Source organism: Osmerus eperlanus, chromosome 4, assembly GCF_963692335.1.
Source record: "Osmerus eperlanus chromosome 4, fOsmEpe2.1, whole genome shotgun sequence".
Taxonomy (NCBI): Eukaryota; Metazoa; Chordata; class Actinopteri; order Osmeriformes; family Osmeridae; genus Osmerus; species Osmerus eperlanus.
Window position 1 is genome coordinate 7098263 of NC_085021.1, and position 22368 is coordinate 7120630.

The 22368-nt window shown below is 46.0% G+C and overlaps 2 protein-coding genes across 4 annotated transcripts in view; both read right to left on the reverse strand.

Annotated features, from left to right (window-relative positions):
* plcg1 (phospholipase C, gamma 1) overlaps positions 1-8329 on the reverse strand; it is a 29290-nt gene extending 20961 nt beyond the window's left edge. The window contains exons 1-5 of one of the 3 annotated variants that reach the window (XM_062458404.1): positions 8035-8329; positions 7044-7331; positions 875-1027; positions 590-683; positions 387-434 (exon numbers count right to left, since the gene is read on the reverse strand). In XM_062458404.1, coding sequence (XP_062314388.1) covers positions 387-434; positions 590-683; positions 875-1027; positions 7044-7260 — 512 coding nt within the window. In that variant the 5' untranslated portion in view covers positions 7261-7331; positions 8035-8329. Of the gene's footprint in view, positions 1-386; positions 435-589; positions 684-874; positions 1028-7043; positions 7332-7863; positions 8012-8034 lie in introns of those variants that run through there. The other 2 variants (XM_062458402.1, XM_062458403.1) reach the window with 2 other exon arrangements.
* Positions 8330-9389: 1060 nt separating this feature from the next.
* top1b (DNA topoisomerase Ib) lies at positions 9390-22233 on the reverse strand. Its single transcript, XM_062458418.1, has 21 exons — positions 22022-22233; positions 21717-21741; positions 19439-19535; positions 18925-19045; positions 18706-18758; positions 18317-18436; positions 18057-18153; positions 17859-17944; positions 17491-17606; positions 17133-17254; positions 16753-16875; positions 16295-16482; positions 15042-15186; positions 14752-14895; positions 13941-14126; positions 13290-13358; positions 13026-13140; positions 12594-12721; positions 12253-12347; positions 11688-11837; positions 9390-10525 (listed from the first exon to the last, which is right to left on the reverse strand). Exons 1-21 carry the CDS (start codon positions 22052-22054, stop codon positions 10423-10425), a joined length of 2316 nt encoding a protein of 771 aa, XP_062314402.1. The 5' UTR covers positions 22055-22233; the 3' UTR covers positions 9390-10422.
* Between the last annotated feature and the right edge of the window lie 135 nt (positions 22234-22368).

Below are 22368 nucleotides of genomic sequence, written 5' to 3' on the forward strand. Positions count from 1 at the left end.
AACAAAATCATAATGGTAAAACGCCAATAATCATAGTAATCACTTATACTAATAATGATGATATTTTTCTTTTTACGGCAAAACATTGGTCGACTAAACACAATGGAACCACACAATGCAATCGCTTCAAGGTTAGTGTGGGTAAAGGCCTTGTAACAGCCCCCTTCACGGGGGTCGACAGACGGACTATTATGTCTCTCGGTTCTCTCTCTGTCTCTCATCCACACCACTGTTTCCTGCAACAGGAAGAGGGACTGCTGTGTGGCTGAGTGGTGAGTTCCTTAGATCCACCTCACCAGCACACCGACACTAGTACAGGAAACCACCTACAGACTGAAGAAGCATCCAGCGTTTGCGTCGTTTCAAAAAGCATCAAATAAACTTACTTGTCCTCACGGTTGCGGTCCACAGCATAGAACTGCTTTCGTAACCACCTGGAGGCAAGACGCATAGGAACGCATGTGACCTTGGCTTTCAGAGTCACGTGTAAGATTAGTGGCTTGAATTGCAGGTTCAATGGTGAGCCAATGCATGCGCTTTGACAGTCGTGTTGAGGGTGTGTGTGTGTGTGTGTGTGTGTGTGTTGTACCTCTCTATCTGTAGTGGTGTGGGGGATTTGAGTGTGTCTTCAACCAACCAGGTCAGACCCTTCACCCACATGGTCATCTCCTCATCAGACGTAGCTGGGGGAGGTAATGGGGGTAGGACAGAATTTTAAGCTCAAAGCAATTCACATGCACGTCTGTGCGAGGCCTGTGCATGTGCATGCATACAGAGAGAGAGACAGAGACAGAGAGATACACAGAGAGAGAGACAGAAAGAGCGAGAGAGAGAAACAGAGAGAGACACAGAAAGACACAGAGAGAGCATTCACCTGCCAGACTGAGGGCTTTCAGGCGAAACTCTGTGCCATGCAAGATGACAAAGCAGTGTGCCTGGTCTAGCCGACCGGCAGAGTCCTCCACATAGCGCTCAAAGTCCCGGGACTTCTGTCCAGGGCGGATCTCCTTGATCTCTCTGATGTCAACTGACGAGGAACACACAAAGAGGCTTGATTACACCACAAATAACCAGCATTACAATACCTGATACCAGCTCGTTAAAAGGGCATTCAGTGAGAGGAATGTTCCGGACATGACAAATCAGATGACCCCAACAAGGGAAGCGAAGCGCTAAATAGTCACCCAATCCCGAGGTGCTTGGGGACAGGACAGTCACGAGACGAGGAGGAAACAGTTGGGGAAATTGAGACTACGCCACAGCACCTTCTCAGTGACAAATCAGGTACAGCTCGTTTGGAGGAATCCAGAGAGAATAGAAGGGAAAAACTGCTTCGGGGTGAATCCTGTAGACGTTCAATGTAGAATCTCCAGCATATAACTTTGCTAGCGGATAACTAACTTTGCTAACCAGAGGTTGGTCTCTGGAGCACATCTTAGCTGCTGCCTAAAAAGCACAGGGAGATCTTACCACGTAACTGATTTGGAAAACCACGGGGCAAAACTAAATCGACACAGAAATAAGCAGCAGCTAGGGAGTAAAAGCCCCAACAGTCAGAAAATCCCATTCTTCAGAACAGGGGATTAGCCAATGGCAGGGACTTCTAATGGCAGACCTAGAGACAGCTCCAGCTCCTGCAGCTGATTGGATGGACCGAACTACAGTCTCATTCAAGAGCTTGTGACAATCTCTCGCAATAGGTTTTCTATTTATCCGACAATAAAAAGGGGAAGACTTTTTACTTAAGAGAGTGTGAACCTTCCCTTTGTGGGACTCTACAAAGGGAAGGTTCACATTCATCTGAATCCATGTTCTTTGTTTATGATCGTGTATGCTTGTCACCAACAAACTATGGTATACTGGCACACAAATACCTGATATGACTAGTGCCCAAACTGAAACTCTTGCCCAAATGTCAGGAAAACAGACATTCTGATTACCATTGATTAAGACAAGCTGCTCTATGGAAACAACAGTTAAAATATCAAATGAACCATCCAAGCTGAAATCCTCATTCAACAATGTTTTTTTATGGAGATTCAGATAGAACTGAAGATTTGACAAAACACTGAGTCACTCCCAAAAGTATAAAACAGATGTGCATGAACAGAGAAATCACAGGTTACCGGTTTGTGGTCTCTGTAAAACGGGTCGGGCAATATTTTCCTCCTTAAATAAATAAAATCTCTTTTTTTTTATAGCCCTTTTTACAAGTAACGTCCCAGAGGGCTTCACATACTCCCATAAAACTGTCCCTCAACCAACAGGGTTTTGGTTGGATGAAACCAACACAGGACAAGGAAAACTGTATTTTGACTAATGTAACTTGTTCTTTAAATGTATTCGACTACACAGAGCTGGAAGACAATCAACTCATAGTAGTTCAGGAAACAGCAGTACGGTAAGTGTCTTAATTCTTTTTTATTAGTAAACCAGAAAATAGCACTATAGCTAGCAGAGGTCACTTGGAACAAGCACCAATTGTGATCTCAATGTGTTGATGAATGTAAAACAAAGTTTCATTGTATTTGCATGTATTCTTTCATAATTGTATGTTTTTTGCCTCTTCTGCCTCAAAGGTGTGTGCGAGAGTGTGCGTGTGTGTGTGCGCGCAGGAGTGTGTGTGACGGAGCGCTCTACTCCTGCTCCTCTTCCTGCCCTGACCACACATCCTGTGCCGCGTCGCACATCTGTGAGCGCCTCTGTCTAAACTCCAATGACCGTCTTGCTGCATCTTCTGCTCTAGGCTCCCTCTAGAAGAACCTTTCAAACGCTGCAGAAAACACACGCCGACTGCAGACGACGACCGACTGAAATCGAGCAGAAGAGTCGCCAGCACGTAACCGATATTGTCAAAATCTCCTTCGGGAAATCTAAGATGGTCAAAAAGGTGTCACCTTTCTGCAACACTTCCTCCTTCCCTCATGGCAGCCTAGTTTCACTACAGGACATGGGGGGGGGGGGGGGGGGGGGCAGCCCTGAACATCAAGAAACCCATTTGCACAGATATATAGACCAAAGCAAAGACCTTGCAGGTTTTTTACGTCTTGCAGAGGAAGCGTGACCTCCTTACAGCATGTTCTAATATCCCCCACACTTGATCCATATCACTACATGGTGCTCTTTAAGAGATATTGCCGCTATTTTCTCCACGCAGCACGTTTCAGGCAGAGCACCGTGTTTGGGCTCCTCTGAAGACCGATGCTGGGATTCCCGTGTTGCTACAGAGCCGGTGAAGATGACAGACAGGGAAAGAAAAACAGAGGAGAAAGGGAAAGCCAAGGCATGCACGAGATTTCAAAGAACTTCGAACGGTCGACGTGCCAGTCGGATGCTGCCGTACTGTCAAGATTAAGAAGTGAATGTCCCGTGCATCTATGGAGCAGGGTTCTTCAAATGTTGCAACTCTTATGCGTCTGGTTTGTTAAGATTTTTACCGGGGTTACATGGTCGATACTTTGCTGTATGTGTACAGTATTTGATCACATTTACAGATTTCTGGTCCGAGTCCAGCTAGTCCAGTCTGGATCTGTTCTAAATGTTTGTGTAAAGAGTAAAGTAGCCGACTAAGGAAGAAATTATGAGTTGTGCAATATCCAATCACATTTTAAGATATTGTCCATGTGTAAAAAGTGCAAGTGTTTCTGTTCAGTGGTCAACGGTACATTAACCGTTACTGTAACTGAGTTGAACTGGTTAAACTCACTCCTCAGTATAAATACTACCCACCCCTGCCGTGGAAGCACTAAAGGCGTGGTTTTCAGTGGCGTCGCTGGTTAAAGCGGTGTTTATAAAAGGTGTTAGTCACATTTGCAAGTCAGAGGTCCAGAGTTCAAACCCCAGCAAGGGCGAGATCATGTGGAAGTGAATGAGGAGCGACACGAGCAACACCTGTTATACCACGAAAGGCAACTTGGCTAGGTTTGCTCATCTTCATTGCCCAGCATGTACCCTTGACACGTAACCTTGACTGAGTCTGGTTCTATAGATAGACATAAACCCATCATCGATCGTCGCCAGAGATCTGCTTGGAGGGACGTCTCAGTCTTCACTCCATCCAACAACATCCCAAAACAACAACGCAGAGACCGAACAACCACCTAGCTTAGCAACACAATGTTGCTGGCTACTGTGGAACACAGGTACACTGGAGATACAAATCTGTCAGTCAGCCAATCACATCGTCCAACACCACTTGCATTTTGCCAGACCCACATTGAAAATCAATGAACTGTCTAGTACATAAAAGTCGAATAACATCGTATGATGGTTCAACAATAACAAAACATCACATTAGTAAACCTGCGTGATGTGTACTTGACTAAACACAACAACACCAACACAGTAAGCATAACAATCCGATTTGAATCAACAATGCAGATTAATATGAATATGAAGACACCATAGAATGTCTGGCTGTATACTGTGCTGTTCTATGCATGTCAGGTGTGAATGTAAACGATGGTGTTCCATAACTCGCCCCAGTATTACATGACACTGGCCTGAGTCTGTATAGTTTTGAAGTAGTCCATGACAGTAATGACAGCCCACATGCATAGGCGGCCTGAAAGTATCTAGTATTTATTTAACTGTGTTTATCTTTTTCAATATACTACCCCAATGAAGTGGTAGGTTCACTGAGGGTTTCTGAAGCTCGGTTTCCAAGAAGCGCATAGACATAACAAAGACAACAGCAGTGTGCGGCACAGACCAGCCATCCCATAATACACACACACTGAAGAGGACTCCTCACTGCTTAGTCTGAGCACTGGTTCCCCCCCCCCCCCCCAAAAAAAGAGGGAAACCACAAAGTAGTGACACATGCAAAAGAGACTACGTGTCCGTTTTGGGTTAGCGCAATGATATGTGGTGTGTTCGACAAGTTTTACAGTACAATAAGACTGTGTGACGAGGCTCGTTTGAGAAAGAACGTTTTTCAAAGGTGTTCTGTGACTCTGTTTTTGTTGCGCTAGATGGTTGGTTGGCAAGTGTAGTTGGTTTGCTGACACTGAAAGCTCAGTCTTAGCAAAAAGTAGAGCTACGCAGAGCACAAACTGGGACTTGGAGCAGTTGCAGTGATTTAAGGACTGGATCCTGAAGATAAGGTCACTGTAGACACAGTCCAACTGGGCAGCTGTAATGCTGTGTAACTTCTGTATAAATGGAGCACTGATATAAAATATTCAGCCATTGGAGTTAATCGAACCGTACTTCTACAGCAGTTTATTAACATCGGCATGATAACCAAACAGTAGAATGACGGTATTGACACAGCAGTGTGCATGCAGTTTAGAGTCTCAAAATGGGATCATAACATGTTCTATTCATGTGTTTCACCACTTTGTAACTTTGCAAACAAGACTTCAAAGTGGCATGTCTGACATTGGCAAAACGTATGTAAAAGGAAGAGATGCTTCTGTGAATGCGGGCCCAAACCAGAAACGTTGCTGGCTGATGAACACAAAGGAGCATATTCATTAGAAGTCAGCTGAGGTCCTTAAAAATGTGCCACCTGTGTGTACTAAATTCAGTTTAGTAAGACTACATATAATAAATGATGATAACAGATTAGGTACATTAGGTTGGCATTGCTTTCAGTGTTTCAAAAAAAGAACATTACGGTATCATTGTTGGCCAATGGCAGATTATGGAAATATTATGTTACGATGTTTAAAAAGTGTTTCTACAGCAGAGTGATAATGTTGTTTGCATTGTGGGAAAATGGACTTTCCCAAAAACACGACAACGAGATGCGCAAGTAATTTGAATAAATAAAAATGCACACTGCAAGGCATTAAGGTTAAAACTAGTCTCCTCAGGCAATCAACAATCGGGCCGAATAGCGATCGCAAAGTGGTTCTAAAAACTATCCTACACTTCCAGTAAATCCGTGACCGTGCTATTTCAGTAAGCTACATAACAAGCCCGTCTTCGAAGCCATTCTATCAACTGTACTATCAAATTACAAATATGACCTCACATGGAACCATGCCTATCCACCTATTCACAGTAGCCTGTCGGCGAGCATGCCTTACAACAAATGGTCTACAATTTGTTCTTTTTTTGCTAACACTGCAGCATCCGGAGCAGAGTGCAGCTGTGCAGGAGACATCCTGCCACCCAGGAGACAGCAGAATCAACGGATTGCAGCGAGGCCTCTCTCGTAGGTCGGACACAATGTTCGGTAAACGCAGAGGGCCCAAGATGCCTCGTGTCTGATAGGACATTGTCTGCAGAACCATGTCGCATGTTACTCTTCCACTTCCGAGGATAACAGTTTTGTTTTCTCCCATTGTCTTTCTTCCAACTAAGTCAAAACTGTAAACCGTGTATTCTTTTTTTTTTGTTCCTTCTCCAGACTTGATTGTACGCTATGCTGCAAGATTAAGCTGAATGCAATTCAAACGTCAGTTTCATCGAAGCTTTGTTGTTCTTTGTAAATGTTTCTACTTATGATAGGTAAACAGTCCATTTTTAGGATAGTTACGTCACTACATAACCTGTTTGACGAGTAGGTAAAAGAAGCATAAAAATAGCAGTGTGTTTCCGACCCTTCTGTAACAGAAATCTGTTTCACCCTTCAGGCTATATTTGAAGTGGGTTAGACCCATTGATACTACATTTGATATCTTGAGATCTTTGTTCAAACAATGGATCCTAGGGCTGTGGCATTATAAAAATCACTAAAATTATGATGAAATTCTCCATTTTCATTTGGCTTACTTCTAGTTCATGCTATGTCTCCAAAAAATCTACTGAGGGAATTACAGTGTCTCCTGAAATGTATGTTTTCTGTTAAGTTGTTGTTCGGTTTTTCACCAAACTGCGTTAAAGTGCCAAATGGTGTTTACCACAGGTTTCAACCTAGTTATCCAGGGCTAACTTCAGAAAACAATGGTTAATATAGAAGTCAAACATCTGCACTACAATGACATTTCAATGTCTTGTCCATATTTTGGAAAAACTTGCAATGGAGCAAGGCATACCCAAACCTGACCCTACCCATTGTTAGTCCACCTGGAGGTGTGAAAGGTCATACTTACTCTCCCCCTCGATTTTATCTGTGCCCCGGGTCCATATAATTGTCCTTGTCTCCAACTTGACTTGAAATGTCCTCCTCTCTGGCCGCTGGGACTTCTTTGAGTAAAAAAGTGTCAACACTGTTCCCAGCTCCAGATCTCGATAAAGATTGTTAATCTCTGTGTCATTCTCTATCCAAGGCACAGGTCCGTTGGAAAAGAATCCTGTGGTTCCCGCCATGTCCACTTCCCTCGTTTGTTGTCCTTTTCCTTCCAGATTAATTTACATAACCCAGTGATGGACAGGGATACCTACAAGGGAAGAAGGAGTAAACGTGTGAAACCATAGGAGTTTAACGCTTTATCTACTATGTCAAAACCCATGCACTTGCGGACATATGAACCCACAAGGCTTACCCTGGTCAAATGTGTCTTGTATTCCAGACTAGCAATGTATCATTAGTCTTTTCATATGAGAAAGCATGCATAATCAGCAGGCCTACATATCAGAAAACAAGGAGCTCTTATCAACATGTTGTGCCAAAACATTGCCATGCTGTTCGCTCATAGCCTTACAAGAGGCCTACAGGTGATGATATGACAGCTGCACACAGCATGATTCAGGCAAATCCAACACAGGCCTACTATGGGGAAATAAACGGATTAGATAACTTTTCTCACGATGATGAACTAAAATTCCACAGGTATTAACTACAATCCTAGCACGTTTAGTAGGATAGTTTAGACAGATGTTTCGCCGAAGGATTCGGGAAATCGTTCCTCCCTAAACTTCAAAGTGTCCTTCCATGTCCAAACGTTGTCCCTTTTGTAGCAAGACAATTACCTGATACAAAATAACAGTTGCTAAGATCTATATGTTGGTTAGAATTGCCCATCTATTTGAGGGTGGTTCGGCCAAGAATGGCTAATATCCCCACCGACAAAACCAGGGTAGCAAAAGCTTTCCCTGATGTTTTTCCGTCTTTGCTGGAGCCTAGATATTCCTTCTCCTTACCGTCTGAAATTTCAACGGGAACACGCGAGCAGCACAACAAGAGCGAACAACAGGGAGTATCGCCGCAATCTCGGCGACCGCATTTCAGACGGTTCAACTTGTCCTCCCGACTTCCCCTTTTCCGTGGTTATATCATAGTAGGCCAGAGCGAATGCGTTCCTGTCCTGAGAAAGATCCTCTTTTCCCTTCGGGTCCAGTAGCCGTCATCCATCGAAGGAGAGAGCCATATGCAAGTTTGTCGGTCTCCGCCAGGCAGGCACAGTTCGGGCCCTTCCCCCATCCGGCCCCTCTGTACAACAAAGCATCAGATAGATCGGCCTCTTAAAGATACAGCAACTTTCCACATGTTAGCTGGATCACTTCAGAATGATCTAGCCTATTATTTCCTCTTAGTGACCATAGCTAATTGGTAAAAGACCAAGACACATAGGCCTAATTCAAATAAAAGTAATAGCTTATTATCATCACTGCAGAACAAACGACCTGCTTCCCCAATATTTTCAAGTCATATTAGCCAACAATTGCATGGGAGTAAAAGAGTTGGACATGGTCCATATAACCAGTTCAAGTACAGTCTGGTGGGGCTAAGCCTACGACTGCTGGTTACGCCTTTTTGTTTTCGCATTCCAGTCGTGCATGAGTAGGCCTACACCTACATGGTGGCCTGTGCGCTGTTTCGGGGCTCTCACGCTCAGTATTGCCCCCATTCTTTAGCATGTTTAGGACAAGAGCCCGTGTTGTTGTTCACCGTCAGGTGAGTAAGACTGAAGTCCAGTTTTGGACTAATAATCATTAAATGAATTGCCCGTCCTCCCTTCATCATGGTAACATATTTGACATATTTAAAAGGAGTTATAAGGTTTTTTATGAGCAGACTATTTCCCCAGCTACTCTACTGTTCTAAAACGAGACAATTCAAGAAGATCTACATTACTTCAATGTTTTGATAGACTTGAGACAGATTTGATGACCAGTTTAAGTCTGATGCAACCGTGATGCACAAACATACAGCATGTGAAACAGGATCCTTATAGTAGACCTATCAGTCAGCACAAAACATTACCTCACCCTCTCCTAAAGGCAATCAGATCGTTGAGAATTGGATTGCGACCGCTCCCCCCGCTCCCCCACCCCACCCCACCCTGACCCGACCCTCCCCTCAAAGACCACTGTTAATTATCTTACAGGATTCTATTTCTTTTTGTGTACTGGGAACTTTAATGAGTAACTCTTAACTCTCTGTGTGTGGGTGTCTCTTGGACAATGTTTTAATTTAGGTAATTTCAAGTGTGATCTCATTATTTGTTAGAAAGGAAACCCCCTGAAAACCACCAAACACGGTTGAAGCCATGGAATCAGCTGAAAGTCGTTTTTTTATTCTAAAATCTACAAAAGCCAAACAATAAGCAAACAACAGAAGCTGACTGTCTGAGCTTAATGTTTAAAGGATTAACAATGGCAACACATTTGAATACTAAAGTAAGTGCTATTTAAAACAGTTCGTTTTTCACATTTTTTTTTGGCAAAATCCATATCCCTCACACGTGACCTTATCTTTTCGAACGACCATTACCTATAGCTCCTAAACACAATGCAACACAGCCTTCTCAAGTAACATTGGGGGAAGGTTTTCCTTTGGACAAATGAAAACACAAATACAAAGTTACAAATACAAGTTAGGGAGGCTTCTTGACCACAGCAAGCGAGTTAGTCTTAGAAAACAGCATAACATGACTATGTACTGAGAAATATATACATCCCTGAAATAAACGATGAAATGAAAGAAAAATGCAAGTCACATTCTGTGCGCTAAAAGTACATGAGCATAGTGCTAGTTTTCCTCTTCGCTGTCTTCACCTTCATCAGGCTTGTCTTCCAGATCTCATACGCATCTCAACACTCCCACGATCTTTACAGGGACTGCACACTCTCACACCCATACATACGCATACACAACAATTGTTTCGCATACACATTACAATTACCAGGCATGCCGTGGGTCCTCTTCCTGTAGAATTCAATACTAATGCATTCTTCTATTATAATATAGAATTTCTCAATAAAGATGTCTCAGTGAGATATAGAATGTGAGAGGCAGCAGAGAAAAAAAGCTGAGGCGGCTTCAAATCACAGAGCTCGTTGGCGAAAAGAAAATCCCTCATCTGCTAGGTTTGGTGAAACACACAGCTATGTTTTGCAGTGAGACCCTTTCGGCGATTGGTCAGTTCATTGTCCCGTCTCCATTTATTAATCAGATTTTTTTTAATTGACAAAGCCTTGTTTGCCTTCTAATGCCTCCACAATCGCCTTGCTTCTCCTCACTTATTTCAGTGAACTAACGTGTCTACAATCAAAGGTATAAAAGGTTAGCAAAATTATAAACAGAATTTAGAACTCAAAGTCTTTATCGGCCATGTCGATTGCCCAAGCAAACTTCTCTCGCTGTGTTTTGTTGAAGATCTTCTCGACAGGAACGTCATACTTCTTGCACCTGGAAGAAGGAGTAGGCTCTGTAAGAAATGCATTTTATAGAACAATGGTCCAACCTGTGGCAAAAAGCGTAAAATATCTCAAAATGGGCGAAGCACAAAAATGAGTGTCTCATGAAGATCATTTATTCCCCCCACCCTCCCTTTTCCAAGGTAACATGAGTTTATTGAAGGATAAGCCCTATGCTCTACACCAGCCAAACAGGGCCCCAGGGAGATGAAGCTAAATGACAAAGAGTACTCCCTCTCTCTCACTCACTCCCTCTCCCATTCTTTAGACCTGCCACATGTGAAATAGTGCATAAATTGTCCCATTTACATTACATATACTATGCCCAAATCTATCTTTCTTAATGACCTTCTCTGGTACCGTTGACTCCCACCCCACCCCAACACATAGACCTGGGGTTTCTCTGCACCACCCATAGGATGGGGTGGGGGGGGTGGAGGGGGGGGACATCCCCACACCACCAGCCCCACTAGAAACAGAGGCATTCCTGCATCCATTGTGCTGGAGAGAGAGGGAGGCCTTCCCAGAATAGCCCTCTGGACCCAGGGTGAGCGAGGGCGGACTGTGGCTCCCTGGTCTCCCAGCCCGGCCCTCCATTCATCCCAGAGACAGTGTGGGGCTGGGCCTCTGCCTGGCCTCCTCGCCCCGGCCTCCCCTCCAGAGGAAGGAGCCTCATGGTGGGAGGCTCTCCTGCCTCTGAAACAAACCCCATTGTTTCTGATGCGCGCACATTTCTCCCTCCGCTCCCCCCCCCCCCCCCCTATCTTCTTCTTTGGTTTTCTCAGCTGCCGCCGTCCCACAATGCAAGAGTGGCTTCCTGCTGCATGTCACCACCGCTGACACCAACTCCCTCACCTCAAAGGCCCCAGATCCTGACAACTCGGTACAGCTGTGCTGTGCTCTGCTCTTTGGAGGCCATTCAAAATACATGCACCTGTCTGCTGTATGACTAGACGTTTTGGTTCATTTTTTATGGGACTGTGCCATCCAACCTCGGGCATGGGTGGAGGAGGAACGCAGAAAGAAAGCTCCAATTGAAACCTTCCGGCAAAGATGAGATTAGAGCCTTTTGTAAGTGGACAGAGGGGGGGGGGGGGTGATATGTGATTGGATGGCAGAGAGAGAGAGAGACAGAGTCCTTCCCTCCATCTTACCATGCCACTGAGATCCGTGGGTCCAGGTAGTTGAGTTTGGAGGTTCCCAGGGCGATCTGCTTGTTCTCCTCTCTGTCTGTGGCCTGCATCTGCAGCCTCATCAGCTGCTCCTCGATCCTCTGCACAGCCTTCCTCTTCACCTCCACGGCCCTGGGCGCGCGCATGCACGAACGCACACATGCCAAAAAAACAAAACACACAAGCATGCACACATGAAGAGAAGTATGTAGATGCCTATAAACAAGATACACACGTGTGTACTTGTCCCTGTGAACAGCATGTGACAGTGGGCCCTGTCGGTCCTCGAGGACCCACTGTCCTGTATGTTGTGGATGTTTCCCTGCTCCAACCGACTCAAACAAAGTCGTTATCGGGCTTCTGCAGAGCCGAATGACCCATTCACTTGAATCAGGTGTGTTGGAGCAGGGAAACATCTAGAACATACATGACGGGGCGAGGCCCCCGAGGACCAGGGCCGAAGACCACTGAGCGGGACACGGCCTAAAGAGCAGTATCAATCCGTCTCGGCCCCATCCTGTCCCACTTGGCAGACGTCCTGACGCACTTTTTGCTCTTGTCGTCGTGCGAAGCTTTGTGCTCTGCCTTGGCACTCCTCAGCTGCTTCCTGGCCGCCGACAGCTGCTGCTGTTTCTCGTCTATCTGCCGTCAGGAGACACAAAGCGCACGTTCACAAGCAGTCCCAGCGAGAGGACAAGTCAAATCCCCTGTCAAATACACAGTGCACGCATGCGTTTTGTCCCAGCATTTTCGTTTTTGTTCAGGATCGACTTGGAAACGAATCCTACTCGGGCGTGAATGTATCCCATGTATTCCACAGAGGTCAATGACGGGATGATATTGCAAGGAGGAGTACCTCGTGGGAATAGATGGTATGTCCGGGTTTACCTTGGTCTGCAGGTTCAGCATGGACTTCTCAAAGGTCTTGGGTGGCGCCCTCTGGTGGTTACAGAGTATAGCGACGGCACGATTGGCCCGGTTGTAAGACAAGATCTGGGCTGGGATGCTCTCATCCGCTGCGCACAGAGGGAGGAGGGAGGAGGGGGAGACATTTGTTTATTATTTACCGACCGAGAATCATGTGAGGACACCATCTGCGACTATTCAAAAACACATTGATTTCAACTGTAAACAAACCCCCCCAAAAAATGAATAAAATAAATAAATACGAGAAAGTCCAAACAATGATTCCAGCCCGGCACCTTTTCCACTCTGTTCTAGCAGTTCTCAGTGAGCGAGAAGGTTGGTCTGTGGTGCCTATAGTGTGTGTGTGTGTCTCGCCCGTGGGGAGCGTGGGGAGCGATGGAGACCGTCACTCACAGCTGGTGAGCTCCTTGAGCTGCTGCTGGAGAGTGATGGAGGCGTTGTAGGTGCGGAACACCTTGGCTGTCAGCCCGTCCATCAGCTCCTGCAAGTGCTTGTTCAGGATGGACGTCTGGGGGAAGGAGACCGGGATTCACTCCAAATGCAGGGGAGGGGGGGAGGGGGGTGGGGGAGACCTACAGCAGCTTGACTATGGGCTGGGGTTGATGTGGATGTGTGTGCGCGCGTGTCGCTCGGAGAGTTCCTTGACGCACTGCTTACATTGAGTCGATCAAACAGGTCGTCCTCGGGCTGTTTGTTCTCCAGGAACAGCTGAAGGTTCTTAAACACCTGGAAAAGAAGACAAACACTCTCGTACAAACGCACGTTCCAGGTTCCTTCCACCGTTCAATATGGCGTCATCAAAGCTGCAGAGGGAGGTGAAGACCAGATGAGGGCGCCCTCTTACAGATGGCATGGACATGTGTTACGACACAGGTCGAGTGTGTATGTATACACACCAATGCACGGTGGTGCAGAGAGTCAACGTGTGTACGTGAAGCAGAGAGACAGTGTGACAGAAGATGTGTGTGTGAAAAGAGTGCGTGTGTGCCAGTAATAGCAGGAAACAAACCTCCCCCTGAGGCAGGGCTGACAGAAAGCCTTTAGGGCTTGGATCACCTGTCTGTGCAAACATCCTCCCCCTGACACACACACACACACACCCTCTCATGCTAACCCTTGCTTAAGCATAAATCAACACTAACCCATTAACAGACATCAAACAAACCCTTCGTCACTGACTCAACTGCCCTCCTGAAATGGAAAACACGACTTCACAAAACTTCCCCCTCATACCAAAAATCCCCCTACAGTATCTCCACACGCTCCACACGCTTCTCCAAAATCACCCTCCCTCCCTCCCTCCCTCACCCTCTTCTCCACAGGGATTTTGTTGTAGTAGCGGATGGAGTCCTTTCCCAGGAAGTCAAACTCCACCACAAACTCCTGGTCGTCCATCTTGGGGTACAGCCTGATGTGCTCCACCCTCAGGGAGCAGCAGCCCACCGTGTCGGCTGTCTCCCCCTCCTCCTTCTCGTTCCCCGCCCGCAGGGCCAGCTGGGGGGACACACAACCTGGGTCAGTGGTGTGGAAACAGCTGAACTGTTAGAATAGAGCTGAGTGGAGTCAAGTCGAGTAGAATAGAGCAGAGTAGAGTCAATTAGAGAAGAGTAGAGTATAATATAGTAGAGTCAAGTTGAGTAGACTAAAGTAGAGTACAATAGAGTAGTGAAGTAGAGTATAGACGAGTAGAGTGGATCCTCATGGGGGGGGTTGCAATGTTACAGTAGCACAGGCAACATCAAAATGTTTCATGTACAAAACCCCGAATTCAGTCTGGCTACAATATAAATCGACCCTATATAGTAGTTCAATTCTGTTAGTCCTGGTAAGTGCAAACATGCTCAACCAGCGCAAAACACTGGTGAGTCAGGTGTGTTGTAGGTGACGTACTACGTATAGCTTTACATATAAACTATAAAACATGAATTTAAAGGCTTAAACCCTGATACCATCACATGAAACATTACATAAAAGTGTTTTATATAGTGTATACTGTAAATGAACCATAAGCTACATAGTCCATCTGATCATTGAAAAACCAGGGTTCACATAAAGGGAGTTTGTTGGACTTCCTGTGGCCCTGTAGTCTGGAAGGCTCCTGGTTCCTGGGGGCCCTCACCTTGTCTATGAAGTAGAGGGCCACGGATCTCTGTCGGATCCTCATCTCCTTGGACTTCCAGTCTTCCCGGTACTGGGCTCGCAGGCGGTCCACACACTTCTTCAAGCGCCGGGCCGTCTCATACTTCTGCCAGTCTTTCTCCCCCTACACACACACACACACACCCAGGCACACACACGCACAGCCACACACAAGCAGACAGCCACAAACATACACAAGGTGAAGGTTAAATAAGAGTTGAAAACGTTCAGGTTTGGGGTGAGAGGGTGAAGGTGAAAGGTCACGTGCACCTTGATTCTGGAGCTGGGGTTCAACATGATGTACTTGATGGAACCCTGGATGTTCTCTGTCCACGACACCAGCCATGTGACCTTGTTGTCATGACGAACCTCCTTCCAGTGCGTGCCTGGGGGGGCTTTAGGGTGCTTCGAGTCCCTGAGGGGAGAGGGAAGAGGTAGCTAGTGGAAACTTTCAGGATGAGATCTGGCGTAATGTAGCTGGGGTGGAACTCGTTCTGCACTGTATGTATGCACACAGGTGACAGGATTTCTATCATGTAAACTCACGTGTTGGACTCTTCTGTGTCAAATTCTAGATTATTTCTCTCACACGCGCGCGCACGCACGCACGCACACACACACACACACACACACACACTGGAACAGAGGCTACACTACCAGGAAGCCTGCCTCTGACACAGAGGAGACGTGTAAACAACCACAGAGCATTGTCATAGTCACCACACACACGCAATGTGACCGTGTTTACATGAGAAACAACTAACAGCAATTGGCCTGGAAGACCACGTTCGCACACACAGACGCGTGCATGAACAGACACATCGATACACAAAAACAAGCTCGCTCACACACACACACACACACACACACAGAGGACAAAGCAAGGGAACAACAAACGAGAACACTTCGAGGCTAAAATTATCCTCAGGCAATCACAACAAGAGATGGTTGTAAGATACAGAGGAGAAGAGGGGGAGGGGGGAACCAGGGGTGGGCCGTTCACAAATAGGAGGTGGGGAGGAGAACAGAGGAACACAACAATAGGGTTGGGGTGGGTGGGACAGGGCAGGGCAGGGAGGGGGGAAGGATGTATGTGTGCGTTCCATGCGATGTACATTTTGTGTGGGTGTGTGTGTGTGCGTACATGTCGGAATCTAAAAGATGTCGTAACAGCTCCAGACTCTCGCAAAAACAAACGGTAAAAGTCTCCTCGGGTATTCAGGACCCCATAAACAACCTCCTGTCAACATGTCCTCTTCTCACGGGCCGACGAGACACACCCGCACACATGCACGAGTTCCCACACATACACTCACACTCGCCATGGTGAGGTCATGGTGGATACTGGATGCCATTGGTATACATGGAGGGCCCCCTTGTGGTAGGAACACCAAACTACACGCCCTGTGTACTGTTATGCGGAATAACGTATGTGTTCACTCAGTATGTTTCAGTGATGCACTACAGCCCAGAGCGACCGCGGGTGAGAGGATGATGACGGCGGTGAAGGAGAGACCACTCACTTGCTACAGTTGATGATGATGTCTTGGGGGCGAATGCGGCGTTTCAGCATGCCCATCTTGGGGTGGTCCCCGCGCCCCCTGAACAGACCCGGGGGCTCGATCCGGAAGTTTCCGATCCGCTCCTTGTGGTTGTCCATGATGCAGAAGCCATACTCCTGGAGGATCCTCTCGTTCTCCTCTTTGATTTTCTACCAATGATGGCGAGAAAGAACATGTTAATGCTTAATACCTGCTTTGTAAGAACATTGAAGAACAGTGGTCTTCAATTCTGGTGCTCAGGGCTACTGTTCTATATTCTAGATGTTTCCCGGCTCCAACACACCTGATTCACATGAACGGTCGATATCAGGCTTCTGCAGAGCTTAATAACGACCGTTCATTGGAATATATATAACACATGCATGCATGTATATACGCACGTATTACATGACGTGTTTAAGCGTGTGTGTGTGTCTCACCAGTTTCTCCTCTTTGGACATCTGTTTCCTGGCCTCCGACTGAGCCTTGAAGTATTCGCTCATCTCGGTGAAGTTGCACTTGTTCATGTCTGTGATCTTGGACTTCTCCTCCGGGATCATTTCCTGGGGTCAGAGCAGAGGAGGGAGAGAGAGGAGAGAGAGGAGAGAGAGAAGAGAGAGAAGAGAGAGAAGAGAGAGAAGAGAGAGAGAGAGAGAGAGAGAGAGAGAGAGAGAGAGAGAGAGAGAGAGAGAGAGAGAGAGAGAGAGAGAGAGAGAGAAGAGATCCCTCCTCAGCTTGTACATCTGACCAATGGCATCCCACAGCCGTGTCTGTCTGTCTGTGGGGACAACCTCCTCCTCCTCCTCCTCCTCCTCCTCACCTTTCTCCAGTCTTTGTAGAAGTTCTTCCTGAAGATGTCCTTGGTGGTGTACTCGTGATCCAGCATCTTGGCAAAGAACGTAGCCACCTCCTCCGCTGAGGGGCTCAGTTTGAAAGGCTTACCTACGGAGGGAGGGATGAAAGAGAGAGAGAATGGGAGACACAATGTGAGATGTATGGGAAGAAACAGAAAGAGAGAGAGAGACAGAAAAAGACAGAGAGGAGAGGGGTTAAAATCTCCATCAATTGTCTGTATCAAAATGAAGTGCAGTAGCTGGTAATACAACTACTACTACTACTACTACTACTACTACTACTACTACTACTACACAAACACACACACACAAACAGTGACTCACCGTCGTAGTAGAACTTGACATGGTTAGGTAGTGGCTCGTAAGGAGGGGCGAAGACCGGGCCCTTGTGTTCCAGGAACCTCCATTTGGAGCCGTCTGTGGCCCTCTCCTCCTCCCACCTGCACAGCCCAGAGGCCCCGCCAGGAAGGTCAGGAACAGAGTCCAGAGGTGAAGAGAACCCCAGAAAGGAAAACGGGACATTCGTAAGGGAAAATATCGAATATAAACAGGCTCGCTGTTCACTACTCCGCTCAACATCTGCAAAATAGTTGCGCGAGTGCTGCATGTGCCCTGCTCGCACAGGAAGTGGTGAGAATGCCCGGGCTGTTTTGAAAAGAGCAAACCGTGAGCCAGTCCGGCGACGCACTCACCATTTCCACTTCTCCTCTGGCTCCTTCTTGACCTTCTTGCCCACTCCTCCTTTTTTGTCCTTCATCTTCTTCTTGGGTTTGACGTCCTGGAAGTGAACGCACGGGAGAATGAGCGGAGGGGAGGAAACTGAAAGAGGACGAGGGAGGTATGGGTCTGTGGCCACGTCCTCTGTTGGAGCCGAGCAGGCGGGCACTTGCCTCTTCCTCCTCGTCTTCCTCCTCCTCATATTCCGGTTTCCTCTTCTTCGCCTTCTTGCCGTTCTCCGCCTTGACTTTCTTGGGCTTGCTCTCAAATCTGAACACAGAACACCGAGAGGAGTTTCAACCCTTCCCCTAGAGCCTGCTGGGTAAGTCACCTGTTTGAACGGCACAATGACACGTGACAGAAACGAAGTGGATGACACAAAGTCCCGTCCCGTCCCCCCACCCCCCCCCAACCCCACCCCGGGTGGACTCACTCATCCTCGTGGTCGTGTTCCCTCTTCAGGGGCTTGTTGTGTTTGGGAGAGGGGGAGAAGCCGTTGTCGTCCTCTGGCTCGCTCTTCATAACAGGGGGACTGGGGCTGCTCCACGTGTCCCTGAGACGACACACACCATCCTCACGACTGGGCCACGCAGGGTGCGCTCGTTTTGGGGGTTCCCGGGGGCCAACCCCCAAACATGAGATCGCTCCCATGATTCAACATTAAATGACATCAAATACCATTGAAAGCCAAGGAGGATGTTACATAGTATTGGACCCAGAATTGTGGTCGTGGTTACACGACCCAATTCCCCATTGATTCCACATCACCTTATGATTTGGGGGTTGCAAAAAACACAGGAAAACTAATCTAATTTTGTTTACCTTGAATAACCATTTTCCTTTTTAGGCTTGCCATCAACATGGGAGGACTTGGTCTGCAAGGAACAGAGGAGAAGCAGGCAATCAACAGCAGCGTCCATGAACTAGAGCATCCCCATGACCTATTGTTATACAGGGTGGACGTATTCCACCCGGTATAACAACACTCGAGATGCGTTCATATGGATGCGAGTCTTCCCCCTTCCTATCAAGAGAACCGACCTTGTCTTCTCTCCTCTTGTCCTTGTGTTTGTCCCTGTGTCTGTCTGCGCTGCCTTCGTTGGGCTTGGGCTTCTCCTTCTCTTTGTCTCTGTGTTTCTTCTCCGAGTGCTCTCTGTGTTCGCTGGGGACAGACGAGGTCACGGGGTCAGGGGTCGGGTGGCCAGAGGTGAGGGGTGGTCAGACAGACAGACAGACACAGACACAAAGCTGTTGGGTTCCAATAGCGAACGGAATACCTAACAGGATCGAATACTGACAGGTGCCCTATATATTTCACGGCATTGTTTATGACATGTAGCCATTATCACTGACATTAGGAATGCCTTTTAATGTCTCTGTTACATCTTCAGCTGAAATGATGTCAAGGATTCCTGGTCACCCATAGCAACAAGAAGAAAAATGTATCAGTTGTTGTCCGGGTGTCATGAAGAACGCGTACGTATCTGAAGGTCCTCATGACCACGGGAGAAAGGAGAGGGCGAGAGAAAGGTACCCCCCAAAATACCTGACATACCTGTTGCTGTGCTTGGATTTCTCGCGCTCCTTGTCTTTCTTTTGGTCTTTGTGTCGGTGCTCCTTCTCTTTGTGCCTGTCCTTGTGTCTGTGGGGATCTGGGACAAAAGTTGAGGGTCACTTGTTTAGCAGCGGTCCCACGAAACAATGGCAACTCTATGACCACTATGAAACCTGAGTATGTTTCGGAGATTTAGATCCCATTGTTACCAGGCAGTTTAGGTTGACGTTGTCTTAGGTGTCGCCCTGCAAGTGGCTGATGTATGCAAAAATAAGATCTCCCTTTCAGGGAGTAAAATAAATAACTGCGCATATGCTGACTTTTAGGGATCGTACCAGTAACGGTATCGGGCCCGATACCACTGTTATGTTTCATCGCATTGGCACTTATTTGCTTTTCACAATGTATGCTTCATGTTTTGGCTACCCACAATGTTTTTGGGGCTATCTCGTTGTTTATGATCATTGACCTATGCACATTTGTAAAGCTCTCTCTTGGAAGTCGCTTTGGATAAAAGTGTCTCCTAAATGAATACATGTAAATGTACCAAAGCACAATGTACTTGTACTCGTAAAAATACCCCCGATACCAAAGACCGATACTTTTTTATTATGACATGATGGTAATTATGCCCTTTGAAGGTTATTGGACACTGAAATGTGTGCTTTAAGTTTGTGATAAGCACATCAAAATAATACTTTTTTCATTCGAGTAATAATTAAGAAGCTGTCCTACATTCATTAGTCTCACTGTGTTGTGCTTGGAAAACTGCCACATCACAAAAAAAAAAAATACATTAATAAATCTGTAGGTATCTGTATCGTTATCGGCAAGTACCAGAAAAAAATATATCGGTACTCGTACTTGGTCCTTAAAAAATTCTAACGGTGCATCATACTGACTTTGAGACAGCCTTAATAGCGATGAGGAGAACTTGCCCTTTGGACCCAAAAATATTTTTAAAGAAAATATGTTGTTTTCCTGACTTGGAGTCATTGTTTTTGTTTTTCTGGATCTTTTTGATCTACATGCCTGTGCACCCTACCTCTGACTGTGACAAGCCAAAACTGGGACAGGGCAATTGACAGTCAGAACATAACCCATCCTCTCTACCTGTGTGGCTCCAAAACGAGAAAGAGATAGCTCAGAGGGAGGTAGGAGGGATATGTTGTCTGTGGCAATGGAAGGGGCATCTGTGAGCTTGTTTTCCCTCTCACAGAGCTGGCATATCTGTTGTCAGAACAAATAAGATTTAATACAGCCTCCACATGCATACCCCCACACCAGATGATGCATGCACAGAATGTCAACGAATGTGTCGTAAACTACTGGGTCTTTAGCTGCTGTGGGGGCTGCATTTGAGTGAGAGATTTTCAAGTGAATTCATGTGATTTGGAATGTTGTTGAGCATAAACAAAATTCTCCATTTGACTCTGAGTTTCTGATTTAGAGTAGCCTACTTTTTTTTGTTAAACGGTTGCTTATGTTTCTTGGTTGCTTATTCCTGCACTTGATCATCACCTTGAGGTGTCCCACTGACACTGTCATGGCATTTGGGGGTCCACTTTTGCCAAAGGAACAATAACAGAGATAGATAACTCAGGCTTGATTCAAAATAATATGTGATTACGATAATCAATAGGCTATTTTATATATTAAGTATGTAAATAAAGATGAGTAGGAGCGTCTTATTCGGATTAAAACGTATGAACCTTTCCAAAACTATCGTCTTAAGTTGCTTAAAAAACAAAGTAATAGCAATATATTTGTCAAGGTGCCCTGTTTGAGAATAAAGGGATGTAGCGGTGTGGTTACAATAAATACAAGCCAGGAGCCATGGTTCACAGCGGCTTTATGGTCCCCGCTTTCACCTCCATATCGCGGCTAACTGTTCTTTCACAGATCGGCACTGTGGCTACTAGATAGGGGAAAAGAAAATGGCGTAGAGACTAAGTCCTCAACCCCCATTTTGCTACTTTCGGCTGCAAAATTAGGCATTATTGCACATTCATATAGTTACACGAATGTCTGCTTGAGAAACACAATGTATACCACTACCCATATTTCGCATCAGATCTAAATACACTAAACCGTAAGTATATTTTCTAGGCCCTCTTTTTGAACAATAGCCGCAACAGAGTGGAGGAGAAGGGACTTAGTCTCTGGGACGCCATTTCTGTCCTTTATGAACTAAGAGTGTAGGCAACGAATCAAGATAGCTTGTGAAAAACAGGCAAACCATACAGATTGACAATACATTTATTATCAATGGACTTACCATTGGCTCTAGATCCAGAATTGACCTACGAAACATAAAAATACATACATTAAATCGTTTTATTTCGTATATGCCGGTATGGATTATCAAATTTCAACAGGAAGAAATATTTTGAGATGTGAACACAGCGATTGTTTCCATGTAGCCTATCGCAAACTTGTAACGAAATAATCAAAGAAACTTATTTACTGATCTACTATTTAATCATCAATTGTACCAGTCACTGTCACTAACAGTCAGAAGGCAAAAACGACTTATTTGACAAGGCAGAGCAAAACAATGGTAGTTTTGACAAAGTATGCTACCTGAGAGTCTTTAAGACCATGATCTCCACTCATTGTCAAGTAGCTTTAAATCAGATACAGAAGACGCGATGTCCAATGTAAAAGATGCGAGGTTAACAAGAGGAAAGCCTAGACTGTCTGTGGAATGGAGTCGTTGCGCACTGGGCTAAGTCCGAATATTCGGCAACTGCGCATGCCCATATCAAAGTGTCTATTAGAAACAAATGTCCAGCATGGGGCTTCCCTAAAAAAACTATCGAGATCACACACAATAATGGAACATCAATAAAAAGAGTAAAGCTTCACAGGAAAGTTCCATACAGTTGGATAAAGACGGGTGAATTTGATTGAAATCTTCTAAAGAACAA